The 19823-nt window shown below is 40.3% G+C and overlaps 1 protein-coding gene across 1 annotated transcript in view; it reads right to left on the bottom strand.

The window, feature by feature from the left end:
• Positions 1–19823, bottom strand: part of CRYL1 (crystallin lambda 1) — a 229746-nt gene that overhangs the window by 33864 nt on the left and 176059 nt on the right. The window contains exons 4-5 of the mRNA XM_010593935.3: positions 11027–11188; positions 1492–1686 (exon numbers count right to left, since the gene is read on the bottom strand). Coding sequence (XP_010592237.1) covers positions 1492–1686; positions 11027–11188 — 357 coding nt within the window. The remainder of the gene's footprint in view (positions 1–1491; positions 1687–11026; positions 11189–19823) is intronic.

Here is a 19823-nt window from a genome sequence, read left to right as displayed (position 1 = left end):
GTGCTTTTAGTTCATCATTTCCTATCTAAATACCTGAACACCAACAGATATGCAACACCATTCTACAATTTCTAAGAAATCCAAACTGTAAACTTAACAGTGGAAACCCCAGTACAGTATCTTGAAGATACAATAGCAATAAGCAGATTTAAACCTGAGGACTTAGTGGGGATGTGCACCTGAGGCTATTGTGTGGCAAATGCACAAGGCAGTCAGGTCAAAAGATTAACCTAATACAGGTCTGATCCAGTGCCGGAACCAGCAAGTGGGAGGGTCACGTACACCATGCACATCTGCCTGGCTCTTTAGAGACTGCTGGGAAGCAAAAATACAATACTCAAAGAAGTCACACCTAGGCCAGCTTCCTGGTTCCTGTCTTAGGGATGGAATTGGTATGCACCCATGCGAGTCAAGGCAAGGAACGATGGACCGATTCCAGGTACAGACAATTCAAGCACTACCACCATTCTCCTCCCTCCTGTACTTAGAGAGCCACACTCCTGCCACCACGTTTCTGCAGAATGGGTGTGGGCTGCTTTCCCCATGCAGAAGCTAAGGAGTCAGAGAGTGAGTGAACACAAGCCCTGTCTGACCTCAGTTACTCTACTGCCCACTCTACCCCGGTGCAGGTACCGTCGTCCTTTTACAAACAGAGACATGATAGACAGAGCTAAGCAATTTCTTAATTCACATGTAAAATCCTTTAATTAAAGGATGAGGTTAGATATGTGTATATACAGGTATATATGACGTATTAGTTATGAAGAACTGTACTTACGACTGTTTTTTTTTTACGTCCTATAATTAGTAATATGTACTACATACAAGGTTGCAGTGTGTAATTTGCTGATGTTATCATTCTCATGCCAACCCCCAAAGACAAAGATCGAATTTATAAAGATACTGATAATAAAGGGCAATAATAATGAAAACTAAAAAGAAAAAAATGAGGTATTTCAACTTACATCAGAACTGACTTACATCCGAGTCCTTGGAACCTGTATATATTTCGTACTTATACGTAAGACAGGCATATTACCAACAAGTTTAATGTTTATTCATTTTATGTATTGTTTCTTCCTCAAGATCTTAAAATAAGTTGAGTTCCTTCAGGGGATACACACTTACATTACTCAAAATATAATCTTTCTTTCTCCTGAAAAGGTATAACATGGGGCAGGGGGTGGGAGGGCTGTTTAAACCTGAGACTGTGGGAAAATGCAGCAAGTTGCAATTAGATAATTATGTGCTGATGATACGAAAGGATATTAAAAAGAAAAGTCTATCATCATGTCCTAAAATCAAATGATACTCTGAGCGGAATTTCTGAAACAAAATGAATTGCTATGTTAAATTTTATTTTCTTCCCCTTTTGACAGAACCTGAGAGAAAAGTTTGTCATTAGTCTCTTGAATAGAGCAAGAAATACTACCTGACTTGTTCTATTCCTTTACTTAGATTGCCAGACAGGAATAAGAGGAGTCCACGTACGTCTACAAGCCTCCAGGCCTCGCTGATGATCGCATACTGGAGCCGGTTCAGGGCAAAGCCGTCGACCTCCTTCCGGATTCTAATCGGAGACTGCCCTATCTTCTTCATCAGGATGTGTGTTCTGTCCACGGTGGAAGGGTCTGTTTCTGGGTGTGGAACCAGCTCAACCAATGGGATGTAATATGGTGGATTTACCTTATAAAAGAGAGAGGAAAGGAGGGAGTCAAGATGGTAGCACTGCAGATTTGCGGTGTTTTACTGGCAATTTTTTCTCAATTATCTTGGGTGATCAGATGGGACGAATTAACCTTTGGAAAAGAATGGCCTCTTTTAGATTTAGCATTCACTGATAGAAATTGAGTACTAAATTAATTCACAAAGGACAGAGAAAAAGAAAGAACTTGAGCACAAAATTTTGTGGTTTTGTTTAAATAAAAAAAAAAAAAATCATAACCAACATATGAGACTGAAATTTGGAAGTGCTGTTTACCACCATAAGAAGTTTATAGAAAATCTCCAGACCTCCCTATTAGAGGGTTTCTCTTCTCACCATTGTTTTAAGGAAACCCTGGTGGCCTAATGATTATGAGCTACGCTGCTAACCAAGATGCTGGCAGTAGAATCCATCAGGTGTTTCTTGGAAACCCAATGGGGCAGTTCTGCTCTGTCCTATAGGGTCGCTATGAGTTGGAATTGACTTGATGGCAACAGGTTTGGTTTTGGTATTTAACTTCATAGGCACCTTGCCCATCCCCCACTCCAACCCCTAGCACCAGTTCTTTCCATTGTAATTATAGGTTTCCTGCCATTCTACTGTATCATTGCAAAAGATTATTGACAGCATCTTACCAAAACTTGACATTTCTGTAATTTCTCCATGTGTGCCTTAAATACCTGCTTCCACACCTCAAATCTCCTTTTCGCTCTAAAGAGATCCACCAGCACAACATTAAACCCCTCAGCAGCCTCGACATCAAAATGTGGGTCTGAGACAGAAAGGCATCCTTCATAGCAGATTCTAACCAAGAGTAAGTGGGTCCTAATGGAAATGCTTGCCTAGCCAAAGATTTAACTTGCAGTTCTGCTTTTCTTGGTTTACTTTGAGAAACTCTGTTCTTGATTATTCCCACAGAGAATTACCTAACATCCAACGAAAACATTGCTTGGCAGAACCTAATCAGCCTCACCACTGAGTCAAATGTGCCACAGTAAAACCCGGGTGATCCCATGTGTGTCACAGTAGAACTGTGTTCCGTAGGGTTTTTCAATGGCTGATTTTTCAGAAGTAGATCAATAGGCCTTTCTTTTGAGGCACATCTGGGTAGACTTGAACAGCCAACCTTTCAGTTAGTAGTCAAACTCTTAACTTACCACAGTAAATTGATCCCCAAAACTACTTTTAGATTGTTTTTCCTCAACATCTGAATGATGATTGGTAAAATCTCCCATTTACCTAATAAGTATAAGAAGTTAAGATAACTTCTACAGAAAAAGGAAAAGAAAAATAAAGGACACCACCCAGGAGAAGGCAACTGGTTCACATGTGACTCAAATTCAGAGTTTCTTCTGGCCACTCTCAACCCACTGAAAGAGAGGATGTTACCTGTGCTTCCAAATAAAGAAATTATCAGTCAATACCTTAGTCAAATAATATCATTGCATTCTTATAAAACTGTTTGACCTCTGACCTTTTTATCAGAATTACAAGAACTGGCAGCATGTCAACCTCAAATGACAGGATTCTTTTTAACACTGTAGGGCTCATGAATGCCAAAGGTATAGATTGAGACCAACAGTTAAAAAGCAACAACCTCATCCTCTCATCTTGGTCTTCTTACCACCCACACTTTTAAATGAACATGCTCCCCAGGGCTCCAAATCTGCCTCTGTCCTGTCTACTCCTCAGACTCCCTGGGAGGGCTCTCCAACTCCCACCGCACCACAATGCTGAGGACTCCCAACTCTCTGCATGCGTGTGCCTGTCTGTCTCTCTTGCACAGACCTCACCTCCAAACTCTAGGCTCACACTTTTAACTGTGTACTGGACAACTTCCCTTGGATGAACTACAAGCATGAAATAACTAAACATGCTACGGCTGCTAACCAAAAGGTTGGCAGTTCGAATCCACCAGCCACTCCTTGGAAATTCTATGGAGCAGTCCTACTCTGTCTTACAGGGTTGCTATGAGTTGGAATTGACTTGACGGCAATGAGTTTGGTGTTTTTTGGTTTATCTAAAATTAAGCTCTCCTTCTTCCCCACCAGGAACCTTGTTCCTCTCCCTAGTCCCGAACATCTCAGCTCATAACTGGAGAAGCATCCTTGACCCTGCCTCTCCCTTCCCTCCCCCATATCCTATCAGTGACAAAAGTCCTGTCAATTCTATCCCTATCTATCAAAACACCCATTTCCACTGCCACACACCCAGCAGTGTCTCATCTCCAACCTTGGCTACAGCCCTCTTCTCCCTGGCCTCCCTGCCTCCCTCTCAGCCTCCTCCACTCACCTCCCTGTGGCACCGCCAGAGTGATGCTTTGTAAAACCCCAGCCTGGTCATGTTCTCTCCAGCCCCAAACTCTGCGGTACTTCTCCACTGCCCACCATAAAATGCAAACAACTTATTAGCCATGCAGAGCCCTCATAATTCGGGCTCTCTACACTTCCCCAGACACACCACATCCTCATACCTTGGTGTTCAGATGCACAAGCGGGTAAGCTGTCAGGAGAGGATCTCTAGATGTCTCTGGGCTTAGGTGGAAGCCATTCTTGCCACAACACCTAAGTCCTCGGACAAGAACGTCAAACCCTGCTTCAGGTTCAGAGAAGGATCTTGACAATAACTACAACCAGGTACTGTGGAGAATATTCTGCTCATGGCAACCCCAAATGTGTCAGAGTAAAACTGCACCATAGGGTTTTCAATCGCTGGTTTTTTGGAAGTAGATTGCCAGGCCTTTGTTCTGAGGTGCCCCTGGATGCACTTGAAGCTCCAACCTTCAGTGAGCTGCCAAACATTTAACCATTTGCACAGCCCAGGCAGCCTAACAATGATGATATTGTTAGTTGTTATCAAGCTGATTCTGACTCATGGGGACCTCATGTGTGCAGAACACAACTGCTCTATAGGGTTTTCAAGGCTGTGACCTTTCGGAAGCAAAGCCCCAGGCCTGTCTTCCAAGATATCTTTGGGTGGGTTTGAACACCAACCTTTCTGCTAGTAGTAGGGTGCCTAATCATTTTCTTTTTAAGTTTAGCACAGGCCAGAAGATGAGAGGAGGGAGATAACCAAAGTAACTGACTTTATTAAAAAGGTTAATGAAGAGCTATGTTTCCTGAAACGCTGTTATCTTTCTGACACAACAAACCACAACCACATACTTGACCCAGGGACAGCAAGACGGGCCCTTCTCACACGGAGTCTGATAGGAGGACTGGGAAATATGCCCTCAAGAAGTAAGGAGACAAACAGATGAGAAAAGTAGCTGTCCCTGGACCCTGCCCCATGGCGCTGGTCTGTGCTCCGTGGGGGCACAAGAGGGGATTGTGCGGCTATGAGATTCTTTGAGGGCTCAGGTTGAGGGAGCGGACACAGCGGAGCTTTCTCTCATTCATCTCTGTGAAAGGCCTGCAAAGCTGACACTGAGCCTGGGAGGCATGTGATTACGCAGATAGCACAGAATGCCCCACACAGAGGCTCCATTTATTTTTTCTGCAGCGGATCAAATGAAGTCAGGCGGCTAGAGGAAAGGCAGAATGGCCTCCTCCCAGGAGGCGGCTGTAACAATTTACAATTCATTCACACAAATGCCTTGAGGGCGGGTGTGGAGGAGGGGACTTGAGCCTAGGCCGTCCAGTCCAGCAAACTGTTGAAACTATTCTCACTGGGGCAAACATGACACACACTTAAAAATGAAGGGTGCCTGACCCCAAGTTCTCATGAGACCAGACTCAATGATCTGACTGAGACTAGAAGGACCCCGGTGGTCATGGCCCCCAGACCTTCTGTTGGCCCAGGACAGGGACCATTCCCGAAGCCAACTCTTCGGATATGGATTGGACTGGACAATGGGTTGGAGAGGGATGCTGGTGAGGAGTGAGCTTCTTGGATCAGGTGGACACTTGAGACTATGTTGGCATCTCCTGCCTGGAGGGGAGATGAGAGGGTGGAGGGGGTTAGAAGCTGGCAAAAAGGAGAAGAAAAGAGAGAGTGGAGGGAGAGAGCGGGCTGTCTCATTAGGGGGAGAGTAATTGGGAGTGTGTAGCAAGGCGTACATGGGTTTTTGTGTGAGAGACTGACTTGATTTGTAAGCTTTCACTTAAAGCACAATAAAAATTATAAAAAAAGAAAAATGAAGGGTGCTTCTAGTTTACCTATGGCTGAGTGTATTTAACCTGATAGCATTTTCTTTAGCTATTAATTTAGTCCCCAGTGTGGCATAGTCCTGGCATGCGGGCTCACACAGAGATGTACAGAGTCCCCTCTGACCTGTGGGAGGTCTGGATCTGACAGCAGCAGGACTGTGCAGGTATGCAAAAGGACATGCAGACACACGCAGCTCTATAAACACCAAATGCAGAAATCAGACTCTTAAATCATCCACCAACGAGGGCAGGTAGCATCATGTGGACAGGAGAGTCAGTCAAAGAAGTGCAGGCACAGGCAGGGTGAGTGCAGGCAGCAATTCTGGGTGGCCCACTGTGAACAGGCCTGACTAGTAATAGGTATTTAGCTGCACATTTTAGGGAATGCTTCCACCCAAGATGTGCATCTCAGTGAGTGGGACAGGAAGTCCCCAGGCTGGCCTCACCCATAGGTGAGCCATATAAGGCAGAAGTGCCACCAAGAGGTGACTTGTTTCGGTGAAAGAGTCCGCCACCATTTGTCAGATCAAGTTATCCCACATTGAAACAGTGAAGAATAAGGGACGAGGGGGGCGGGGAGTGTTGTCTTAGTCATCTAGTGCTGCTATAACAGAAATACCACAAGCAGATGGCTTTAAAAATGAGAAATTTATTCTCTCACAGTCTAGGAGGCTAGAAGTCTGAATTCAGGGTGCCAGCACCAGGGAAAGGCTTTCTTTCTCTGTCTGCTCTGGAGGAAGGTCCTTATCATCAATCTTTCCTGATCTAGGAGCGTCTCAACATAGGAACCTCAGGTTCAAAGGACGTGCTCTGCTCTTGGCATTGCTTTCTCTATGGTAAGAGTCCCCCCTGTCTCTCTGCTCGCTTCTCTCTTTTATATCCCAAAAGAGATTGACTCAAAATACAACCTATTCTTGTAGATTTAGTCCTGGCTCAAAACCTAGCTGCCTCTAATCCTGCCTCATTAACATCAGAGAGGTAGGATTTACAACACACAGGAAAATCAGATCAGATGACAAAATGGTGGACAATCACACCATACTGGGAATCATGGCCTAGCCAAATTGATACACATTTTTTGGGGACACAACTCAATCCACAACAGGGGCTTTGTAAAGTATAGCTGAAACTATCAGTAGAAAATTCTGCTGCTTCTATGGATGGGTAACAACAGAGACTGTAGTGCAAATTCAACTTTAAGACAGTCATCAGCCAACACTCACCCACTGTCACACTGCCATCCTTACGCTCCTGTAAGAGCCCCTGGGTAGCACAAATGGGTAAGGCATCGGATACGTACCTAAAGGTTGGCAGTTTGAACCCACCCAGAGGGGCCTCCGAAGAAAGGCCTGGATATCTGCTTCCAAAAGGTAACAACTTTGAAAACTCTATGGAGCACAATTCTGATCTGCACATGCAGGGTCACCATAAGTCAGAATCAACTTGACAGCAACTGGTTATGGGTTATACACCTCTACACAGAAATTCTGGAGTCACCACAGGCAGGCGGACAGGTAGACAAGGAAGGGAGACAAAAGAAATCTGAAAAGGAAGAAGGTCAAGGACATAGAAAATGGTTGTATTAACATTCCTCCTAATGGGCCTTTAGTGTATAGATGTCAGCTGTCACTTTTCCTGTTTTGTTTTGTTTCTATGAAGCACATTCGAAAATTTCACTTAAGTCACCTCAGTGCTCAGACTGCATGTCCCCCTTGCCCACCAACGAAACAGTGAAACAATTTGACAGCCTTCCCCAGAAAAAGTGCCCAGGAGAACACATGTGTGTCCAACACACTGGCTGTTTTTTCATGAGTATAGGGATTATTAATGTTTTGCAAGCGCTGAGTATCCATCTTTCAGTGGCATTAGCAAGCCTCCTTTTACTTTACCCTATTTCCTGGCCCATGCAATGAGTAACTGACTATTTAAACACTCATGTTGAAGCAACAGGGTGGAGCTGATGTGCTAGCTCTTTCCTGTTTGGCTCTGCAAGGGCTGACATAAAGCTGTGTAGCTCCTCAAAGATTATAAACAATTCCGGGTTACTTAGGGCTACCCTGTCCAGCTTGGAGTCCCTGAGTGCTACAAATGATTGAGTGCTCATCTGCTAACCAAAAGGCTGGAGGTTCAAGTCCACTCAGAGGCGCTCTGGAAGAAAGGCAAAAAATCAGCCATTTAAAATCCTACGGAGCAGAGTTCTACACTGACATATATGGGGTGCCATGACTTCAATCAACTCAGTGGCAACTGGTTTAGTTTTTTGGCTTGTCCAGCTTAGATTGAATCATTCAAAACTTTTTTTTTCACTCCCCTAAAAATCAATGCAATGATCAAGCACAGAACAAAGAAAAGAACAAAATTCCAAAGGCAGTTAATATGGGTTATTTGATTTGCTTTAGTTACAATTGGTTTTGGCTAAAATAATTTATACAAGTAATGAGAGATTAATTTTCAAAATAGGGTTTGGATTTTCTTTAACCATGCTGCTTGCTTTTAGTTAAATAAGTAAAAGCAAGCCATGTCTGAGTGGGAAAAGTGTGGGTATGAGGGAGAAAAATGTGTCATTATTCACACTCTATTGACTGTCCACTAGTCAGAGGCACTGTGCTAGGTGTGACAGAGAAGACAACGAATAATGTGTAATTTCACTTATAAGATAGGTTATCATTGAAGAGACTTGGTAAAGTCTTATCTGAGGACTAAGGTGGTATTTTCTGCACAATTTGACTTAATTTTTAATTTTTTTCAAACTAACCTGGAAGTAAAAACACTGGCTGGGAATTAGAAGCTTTCAAGCAAGAGGCCACTGGTGCCACCTTTCATTGAGGTGATCAGGTAGTAAGTGGTTCATGGTCTCTGAGTCCTTCTCATGGACATGTGAATGTCATAAGAGTGAAGGCATGTCAGGCTACATACAACCTTGGGACTTGATCTTTGGATGCTTTCAATTTGTATCCCTCCTGGTACAAATTCTTTAGAAGTGAAAATAACACATTTTTAGTGGTAGCAAAATGTGGCTGGTTTTCTTATATGTTCTATGGGTCTAAGTATCATTATTCATCACATTTTACATTATATTTCAATATGAGATAAAACATCCAGAACTGTATGGTTATTTAAAAGGCAGTCCAAGCAGCCCCTCTTCTCAGCATAAAACATCTAGTACGCATGAATGACTCGCCCTTTTTCTTCACCTCCCTACACTAAACTGTTCTTTTTTTAACTGTGATGAAAATATACATAGCAAACATCCAAACGTAACAATTTCTACATGTATAATTCAGTGACAGTGATTACCCTTCTTCACGTTGTGTAAGCATTCTCACTATCCTTTTCCAAATCATTCCACTGCCATTAACATGAACTCAGGGCTCCCCAAGCAAGAACTTCCTCTTCCCCTCTCTCTTTCACCCTTGGTAACCATTCATAATCTTTGGTTTCTACATATTAGCTTATTTCATATATGTGATATCATACAGTATTTGTCCTTTTGTTACTGACTTGTTTTGCTCAGCATGATGAACCTAAGCTACTCTTGCTCAGAAAGAGGAATTTCCTTGCTCTTAATTCTAGAGCCCTAGGAAACCCTCATGGTGTAGTGGTTAAGTGCTATGGCTGCTAACAAAATGGTCGGCAGTTCGAATCCATCAGGCGCTCCTTGGAAACCCTACAGGGCAGTTCTACTCTGTCCTTTAGGGTCGCTATGAGTTGGAATCAACCTGACAGCAGCAGGTAGTAGGGGTAGTAGTAGTGCCCTGGCCAGGGCCCTAGTCATTCATGCTGGAAATACTGCACTGACTCCTGTAAGAGTTTCTCCCCTCCCTGACCACCTTTAATACTGAAAGATTCGTATGTTGTTGTTGTTAGTTGCTGTTGAGTTGGCTCTGACTCATGGTGATCTTATGTACGACAAAATGTTGCCCGGTCCTGCACCATCTTCATGATCACTGGTAAGTTTCAGTCCACTGTTTCAGCTATTGTGTCAATCCATCTCATTGACAGTTTCCTTTGTTGTCACTGGCTTTACCAACCATAGTATTTATGATGTGCTTATATTACAGGTTTCCCCAAATCATGTTGCTGCTCTGTACCTAAACAAGTCTCAACTCTTCAGAGTAGTCTTGATGATTCTCTATAACCCAACTATTACCTTCCAAATGTCTCCTACTACCCGCAAGTATGTGTCCTCTCTCAGTCAAGCTGGCCTTATTCTACACAGCCTGTGCTTGTTCTTGAACCAGTGCCTTGTGTACACACTTCCCCAGCCTCAAACACTCTACCCCACGACAGCCCAACTAGATCCTATCCTGTCTGGTTCCAGATTCTCTGTGTAGCTTCTCCTTCATGTTAACCTTTGAGGATCTGGAGGTGCTAAGAGTTCAGGCATCATCATACACTATCATGTTTACTATAGCTTGAGGTAAATTAGCTTTATTGTCCTAACTCAGCCGTCCTGGCCCTCAGTAGCCATGCTGAGCTCACAGGGGCTACTCAAGAGTCATTCACTGAGTGATCCTTGAGTCTCCTCTCTGGTTAGCCTTTCCTTGTGTTAATAATATTTTAAAAAATTTATTGAGGACTTGCACGCCAATTTGAAAGTCATTGTCCAATATACTTCCTCATGTGTTCCTAGTGGATAAGTCTGCCCAGTTAATTACAATGGGTGAGTGAAGATGAACAACAAAGAAATGTGTTTAAAGCCAAACTTACCAAATCGGAATCTCTGGGCATAAGCCCCTGATATTTGCATCCTAACAAAACTGATCTTACTCTGAATTGTGTTCAGGAGAGAGTAAAAGTGACATATCTATAAAATCCCATTTGACGTACACATTTTTAACGTAGCACTTTTACCTTGATAGTAGAATTTTTTGTTTAGTAGTCCGACTCTTTAACTAAAGTAGTTCTCATTCTATCCCATACATCTTACATGCTCGGATAAAATCACAGGAATTTTTGGGTAAAATTCTTTTTTAAAATGCTAGTATTGCACATCTCTGTCAATATACTAAAAACTACCGAATTGCATAATTTTAATTGGTGAATTGAGTGGTATGTGAATTATATCTCAATAAAGCTATTTAAAAGATACCATTGGAGTGGTTACAATGTGTTTACTGCCCCTGAAAAACAGAATGAGATGCAATCAGTTTTCAAGGTTTAAAATACTCACAGGATGAGCCACCATGCACTGCTTTACGTGTGTCAAACCAGCAAACAACTTGGAAGGCAAGAGGCAAGAGCTTGAGCTGCTTATGACAACTTTATCATCTACAATGCGATCCAACTGAGCAAAAACCTTCTTCTTTAGTTCCAGGTTTTCTGGGACACATTCCTGAAAGGATACATTCAAATTACTATTCATGATCACGTTACTCAATCAGGTGCCAAGCAAAGCATTTCAGCTCTGATCGACTCCTAAAATGAATCAATGAGAAGAGCACCAGCAAAATTTAAGAGCAGCAAAAGCCCGCTAAAATTACGACAAAATTGTGATAACTGTGGAATCCAGATGATGAGTACATGGGAGTCTGTTGTACTTTATACTTATGTATTTTTTTTTTTTTATATATAGGTCTGAAAATTCTCATAATAAAAACACCTGCCAACTATACGGGCGTGGATTCGACAAATAGAATACACAACAGCACCTCAGGCAAAGTGCTATAAACATCAATAGTCATCGTAACCATTTATTTTCTCCATCTGTTCTGACCATCAGATCAACTTATCTCTGAAGAAAAATCTTATCTTCATGAAATGAGCAAATATTTACATCCATAAGTCCCACAAGGCTTCTTGAGAATCCATTTCTAATTAGAAGTCCTTTTGAAAAAGACTTTTGTTTCTAAACATCTGAAGTTACTTTAAAGGGGGTGAGGGAGGGGCATAGAGAAAAAATTTGGATTAAATACTGCAGATAACAACCTCTTCTGAATTCTAACTACTTGGAAAGCTGGAGGTGGGAATGAGATGACATTCTTAAAACTCCTGATTGCCCACAGGTGAGACATTTTCCTAGGAAAGTGAGGACAAAGCGGTACTACCCTGCTGTGGTGGGAGTGGAACAGGGGAAGGATACTTGAGCTGCTCAAATGCTTTGAAATACTAGAGGTGTCCTTCCCCTCCTGCCACCTACGCCTCTGGGAAATCACAGCAGGGGTTGCTCCTACCCAATATGGGCCCTTGCTTACCCAGATGCAACAGGCACTTACAGCGTTGGCAGCATGAATGCCCATTGTTCGCTGGTGCTTTCAGTGTAATGATTTTCAGTATGATCCAACAGCCATCAGCATCAGCATCAACTGGTGTGCTTGTTACAAACGCAAAATTTCAGGCCCCCATCTCAGACCACTGGAATCAGAATCTCTGGGGGTGGGGCCCAGGAATCTGCATTTTTAACAAGCATCCTGATAATTCCTACTCCTACTAAAGTTTGAGAACCACTGTTCTGAGATGTGGATCCAAAGTGTGGCTACTCAATACTCTCTGTGTGGTGGTGTGCTACAAATACATCCTCAAGGGTCATTTCTCCACGCTAATGCCAGGGCAGCCTCCCCCCACCACTGAGGTATACCAATCAAGGATACCTGAGGGATAATAAGAAAGATATTAATTTCACGGTCTCTAACTCTAAGATACTCATGATTGCACCTGGCCAATTTTGCTGAAATGTTACTCAAATTTACAGGCCCTTGTTTACAGATCACGTAAGTTAGTGAGAATAGTATAAACACCAATAGGTAACCAGAAAGTATGTAAAAGTGGATATTTGATGCTGAAGTACTACTATTAATTATGTCAGAATCACCCCTCAAAACTAAAAAAAAATATTTTCAAGTTTGTTTTAAAAATATCTGATACCAAAAAAAACAACAACAACCAAACCTGTTGCTGACGAGTTGACTCTGACTCATAATGACTCTATAGGACAGAGTAGAATTGCCCATAGAGTTTCCAAGGAGTGCCTGGTAGATTCAAACTGCTGACCTTTTGTTTAGCAGCTGTAGCACTTAACCACTACGCCACCAAGGTTTCCAAAATATCTGATAAACCAAAAACCAAACCCAGTACCATCGAGTTGATTCCAACTCATAGCGGCCTTTTGGACAAAGTAGAACTGCCCCACAGAGTTTGTTAATAATAATACTCTGTCCTATAGGGTTGCTATGAGTCGGAGTCGACTCGACGGCACAGGGTTTTAATATATTAGAATCAGCTGTGTAAATATCATGACATGAATTTTTCTATATCATCTACCCCCCCAAAAAAAGTTCACTCTAAGGGTAGTATGTCAATATTGTGCTTGTTTATACTTTAAAAAAAATAATCAAACCATGTAACATTTTATTAAGAACACAAAAGGTCACATAAGTACCGCATCTCAAAGACAGAAAAAAAATGGAGTCATTTAAGAACTGTAAAGCCCATTGTGCTAAATCTCCTTATCAAAAAGGAAAAAAAGAAAACAAAGCTACAGTACCTGGCTAGTTGTATTGAGTAATTCCTGGATCAGTTAAGTCTGCAAGTTGGGTTAGGTTTAAATGAAGCCTTGTAGTAAAGCCAGAGCCTAAGAATGATGCAGATACTGTTTAAGCTAATAAAAGAGCCCTCATGAATAGCCTCATTGTGAGCCTGTCATGCAGATTCCCCCTGAAATTCTAGGCCTTTCTTCAGATCACTTGGTTATCAAAGAGGCAAGAAAACGAACCAGAGGAAACCCAAACCTGCTACGATTATAAAAGGGTTTTTTTTTTTAATGGCCCATTTGTTTGAAGTTTTGTTGTTGTTGTTGTCGTTGTTTTAATAGTAACACAATTGTGTTCAATTTGCTAGGGTAGGGTTATAATGCTTCTGTCCATGTTACCTCTTGTGTTCATTTCTTTACTTATCATTAGGGAGCCAATACCCCTTGTCTGAGAAGAGAGCCTGAAACACTATTAATCAGCACCTTCATCGTTTCACTACTCTCTTGACTGTAGCCAAGAGAGCCTACAGTCATTCTCTTTGCCCTAAAGGAAAGGCAGGCAAGAACAGCAAACAAAGAGATAACTGAGAACCTCATTGCAAAGTAGCTTTGCTCTCTCTAAACCACAGCAATGGAACCAGGTGAGAATCCACCCTATGCATTCTCAACTGAACTGTGTCTTTTGGGGTCCTTTCCGGAGAAAGTCATTAAGTGGGAAGGCTGGGCAAAGAGTCTATTAGATTGACTTTGCTTAATCGAACTTTACCTGCATCTTTCAAAACCATGACTTTGGTTTGTTCTGGGGTTTATTTGTTTTGAGGTAGACACAACACGTAATAAATGATATTCTCATGCACAGTCATTGACAAAACAAAACAAAATTTTGGGGTAAAGCACAATGAAACTTCCCAATAGTTACAACTATTAATGGTACATCAAAGCAAAACAAAACAAAACTTACTCATCCCAAACAGTATCAGATAGCTAAAACTGGGGTTATGTCTTCTTAAAAGGAAGAAATGGACTGTGATATTATAGTGTCACTTTTAATCCTTTCTTTTTTTTTTTAAGTAAATCATTCATAAACATCAGTGTTTTGTTATTATTATAAGTTACTTGTGATAGCATTCAACTCATTAGAGCTCCATTCCAGAAAACTGGCACAGCCGTAAAAAGTCAGTTTATTGGATTTCTAAGACAGTTTCTATGGAATGGGGGTGCTAGGTAAGTACTCACTTCTGAAGTTTAACCACTCACTATGCAATACACATTTTTCAAGACAAATATTTTCTTGGTGAATATCATGATATAATATTGCCATGACATTTGTATGATATAACATTAGTATCAATTTAGTTGAGACTTTTTTTTTTCAATTAATCCAGGCATTTTAAATAGGCTATCTGTTGCTGGAATATCTCCATTTGCTAATGTAAAATACACGCAAGCAATCTTCAATGTGCTTTCTGGAAAGAACTAATTTAGGCTTTAGTACTTAATACATTTGACAGGCAAAGATAGATGTTCTTTAGAAATTCTATTAGCTAATTTTTTAGGGGGAAAAGACAAGGCAAGAATAGAGAGATGAGCTAAAATCCTATTGCTATCACAGCAGAAGTGAATTCATCTTAGACTGAAGATGGGAGCGATTTACACTATAAAGTTTATCTGCTATATGCAGGTAAATCCCCTGCTTCAGCCTGTCTAATTGTGATGGTTAAGGTTGTATGCTTCTCAGTGGTTTGATGTTGTGATCACTTCCATGATGAGATTTGATATAATGTGATCACCTCCATGACGGGATCTGCTGTGAGTAGCCAATCAGTTCAAAGGGAGTTTCCTTGGGCGTGTGGCCTGCGTTGAATATAAGTTGACATTCTGGCAGGGCTCTTGGCTTTTGATCACTCTGGGTCCTGCAGCTGACTCCTGTTCATCTGACCTCTGGTTCTTGGGAGCTGAGCTAGCAGTTTACCTGCAGTCTTGCCTTCCAATCTTGGGATTTGTTGATCTTTACAGCCTGTGTGCAAGAGCCCTACTTGCTGATCTGCCAATCTTGGGTTTGCCAGCCCCTCGGCTACATGAATTAGGAGAAGCCTCTATCCTGATGCACGAACTTGGGATGTTCCAGGTTCTTCAACCCTGTGAGCCATTTCCTTGATATAAATCTCTCTCCATATATATTTATACGCTTTTCTGGTTTTGCTTCTCTAGAGAACCCAGCCTAAGACACTAATCAACATCACCAGTGTCTCTTCACTGTTTCTCCCAAGAGAATAATCTTAAAAATCTACCAGATTAATATACTGTTAGGACCAGACTTCTTAAAGGGTGGAGACCAAAATTATCAAAAAGATTAATTTTCTACAACATAGATGAACCGCAGAGACATTATGCTGAGTAAAATAAATCAATCACAAAAGGGCAAATATTGTATGATCTCATTTATATTAAAGACAAGAATAGATAAATATATAAAGACCAATGGTTATTAGTGGTTACCAGGGGTTGGGGGGGGAGAGAGAGAGGGAATTATTTTCTGGAAAGTAGTGAGTTTTTGTTGGTGGTGATGAGAAAATTAGTATTGATTAAGGGCAATGGTTACACAACTTGACTAATGTAACTTATATCACTAAGTGGCATATCAAAAAAAGGACAGAAGGCAAATGTTGTATTATATACAATTTCATAGTAAAAAAAAAGGTGCAGCTGTTGATGTTATGTAGGTATAAGCAGGCAGACACCTCATGGGATTAGTTTTCTTGGTTCAGTGGCTTAGGACCATGGTTTCATGTGACAATCCAGTCAATTAACATAATATTGTTTTTAGAGTTTCTGTTCTACCTCCTAGCTCGGCAAGCAGTATTTGGGGTCTCAAAATCTTGCAAACGGCCATCCAAGAAACAATTGGTCTTTAGTCACCTGGAGCAGCAGAGGGAGAAGGAAACCTAAGAATCAGAGAAGGAACTAGAGAGCAGAGCTAATTGCTTCCATGAACTACTTTCTCCTTTGCCACGAGACCAGAAGAGCTAGATGGTGCCTGGCTACCATTGCCGAATGTTTTGATCAAGGAATCAATAGATGAGTCCTGATCAAAAGGGGCAAATGTGGAATAGAATTTCAAATTCCTATGGAATCCAAACTTACTGGAGTCATTGAGACTAGAGGAACCCCCATATCTATTGCCCTGAGATAATCTTTAAACCTTGAACCAAAACTATCCCCTGAAGTCAACTTTAAACCAAACAAATGTTTGCCTTGAACACTGTGTTCTTTTAAGAATTATGTACATGAGATCAAATTGACAAAAGTAACTCTAAAGCATAAATGAGAAGTTTAGGGGCAGTGAGTTTAAGTAAAACTCATTGTTGTCAAGTCAATTCTAGCTCATGGTGACCCTACAGGACAGAGTAGAACTGTCCCATAGGGTTTCCATGGCTGTAATCTTTATGGAAGCAGACTGCCACATCTTTCTTCCATGGAGAAGCTGGTGGGTTCAAATCACCACCCTTTCAGTTAGTAGCCAAGTGCTTTAACCACTGCACCATCAGGGCTCCTTGATTTCAAGTTAATGGTGGTGAAATAATTTGGGTACAGATAGCAGGAATGATGACACAACATGAAGAATGTGGCCATGTCACTGAATTGTACATGTAAAAATTGTTGAATGAGTATATGTTTTACTGTGTATACATTTTCATCAAAAATAAAATAAATATTAAAAAAGACTAATGTTCTTTTTGTAGAAAAAATATTTTAATATGTTAGGAAAACAGAAAAGGAAAGAGTACATCAGTTTTCAATGTCACAGGTAATAAAGTACACTATACCCTAACCAGGGACTCATCTTTTTTTCTTAAAAATAATATTTAAAAGGCATATTAAAAATCCTAAACAGAGCTCTAGACTAAATTATACCTAATCAAGAGAGACTTTTCCAAAATAAAAACCAACATGGGTCATTTTAGGAACGTTACTTCCTGGGGATTAGGTGTTAAGGTTACAAGGATTATTGCTGTTTGCTTTAAATAGCATTCGTTTCTCAGAGTAACCACAGGGAGCCTAGAAGAGGTTAAAGTGGCATAGGCATCAATTGCCATCTTCATTATGTATCTGTTCTCACCCTCATTCCAATAGACTTTTTTTTTTTTTACTTTTTATGAAATCATTTATTTAGAATTGTGTTAAAATGCTTGGCATGAACAAATAATACAATTTCATTTAAGCCTGTAATTAGAATATAGTTTTATTGCATTTCTAAATATTATTTTTCATGAAGAAGAAGTGAGATTTTAAATACAAAGGTTTTTGTTGTTGCTGTTGTTTTTGTGAACAAAGTGCTGGGAACAGCATGAAACAGAAAACTGAAGAAAGGTTCTTTAAATAAGGCATCAGAAATGAATTTTCAAAGAAGAAAAATGGAAAATAAATCAAGCTGATATGAAGGACATTGGTACCTCACATTGGTACCTCACAGTAGCCAGCAATCACTAAGACCATTTATCATCAGTGAGGTATACTTTTAAATTCCAATTGACAATTAAAATTTTGAGACAACCACATAAGTTATTTTCAAGTTTTTTCTCCTGTCTATATGGTTATATGCAACAATGAGCTCAAGCATAACAACGATTGTGAGGATGGCGCAGGACCGGACAGTGTTTCCTTCTGTTGTGCATAGGGTCGCTATGAGTCAGAACCGACTCGATAGCACCTAACAACAACAACAAATATGTTAATATTTGTGATGTGTTTCTATCAGCAACCTCTCTGTTTATAATGCAGGAATTCTCAAATTGGTAGAGGACAGACGGAGAGACAGACTACTTGTGAAATTTGGGGAGAAAATATAGAAATAATAAAAAAAAATTTTTTTTTTTTTTAGAAATAATACAATCCTTTTATTGAGAGTAATTTAACTAGATATGTGTAAAGCAACAAATTACATTCAATATACTTTGTTAGGATGGCAACTACTATAATATGAAAACATTCTCATTTTTGAAAACTCAGGTTACGTTTTATTAAAAAAAACTCTATATGTAGATGTATGTTTTTGACTATAAAATAATTTTATAGTATTTTAAACAGGAATAGCATCTTTAAGTCAATAGCTGTACACATATTGAATCCATCTGCTCACAGGAGGAGGGACCATGAAGAGAAGTAACTTATGCCTACAGTTGCAAAAGTACAATAAAGTTTTAAAAAGTTTTTGTTAGTATTCTAAAAGGCAGCTTTCTTTATCTTAAAGAAATACTTTCTTTCTAGTTTCTGGAACAAGAAGTTTATGATAAAAAAGTATTTTAATTAAGAAGAGAAGTTTTCAAGTTTAGCTGAGTTTATAAACTTCAGGTAAGAATTTTATAACTTTTTTAGAAGAAATTCTGGCTATTTTTAAAATACAAATAATTATCCTTTTAAAGAGCAACATTTGTTTTACTTGGCTTTGATAATCATTAGTTATGTTCATCTCTTCCGGGTTCCTTTCTTATCCACTCATTTTCTCTTCCTTATCTATGTCACTAAAGAGGTATGGTGAAAGGATACAACCCTAATGCACACCTTTCCTGACTTTAAACCAATCAGTATCCCCTTGTTCTATCTGAACAACTGCCTCTTGATCTATGTACAGGTCCATCATGAGCACAATTAAGTGTTCTGGAATTCCATTCTTAGAAATGTTATCCATAATTTATTATGATCCACACAGTCAAACACCTTTCCATAGTCAATAAAACATAGGTAAACATCCTTCTGGTATTCTCTGCTTTCAGCCAGTATCCATCTGACATCAGCAATGATATCCCTGGTTCCACATACTCTTCTAAATCCAGCCTGAATTTCTGGCAGTACTGTGTCAATACACTGCTGCAGCTGCTTTTGAATGACCTTCAGCAAAATTTTACTTCTGTGTGATATTAACGATATTGTTTGATAATCTCCACACTCAGTTGGATCACCTTTCTTTGGAATAGGCATAAACATGGATCTCTTTCAGTCAATCTCCCATATTTCTTGGCATAGATGAGTGAGCACATCCAGTGTTGCATCCATTTGTTAAAACATCTCAGTTGATGTTCTGTCAATTTCTGAAGCCTTGTTTTTTGCCAGTGCATTCAGTGCAGCTTGGACTTCTTCCTTCAGTACCATCAATTCCCGATCATATGCAACCTCTTGAAATGGTTGAATGTTGACTAATTCTTTTTGTTATAATGACTCTGTATATTCCTTCCATCTTCTTTTGATACTTCCTGCGTCATTTAATATTTTCCCCATAGAGTCCTTCACTATTGCAACTCAAGGCTTGAATTTTTTCTTCAGTTCTTTCAGCTTGAGAAACACTGAGTGTGTTCTGCCCTTCTGGTTTTCTATCTCCAGCTCTTTGCATATGTCATTATAATACTTTACTTTGTCTTCTCAAGCCACCCTTTGAAATTTTCTGTTTGGTTCTTTTACTTCATCATTTCTTCCTTTTGCTTTAGCTGCTCGACATTCAAGAGCA

This window comes from Loxodonta africana, chromosome 23 (genome assembly GCF_030014295.1).
Source record: "Loxodonta africana isolate mLoxAfr1 chromosome 23, mLoxAfr1.hap2, whole genome shotgun sequence".
NCBI lineage: Eukaryota > Metazoa > Chordata > Mammalia > Proboscidea > Elephantidae > Loxodonta > Loxodonta africana.
The sequence above is the reverse complement of the archived record's forward strand: the minus strand, read 5'-3'. Positions and strand labels throughout refer to the sequence as shown.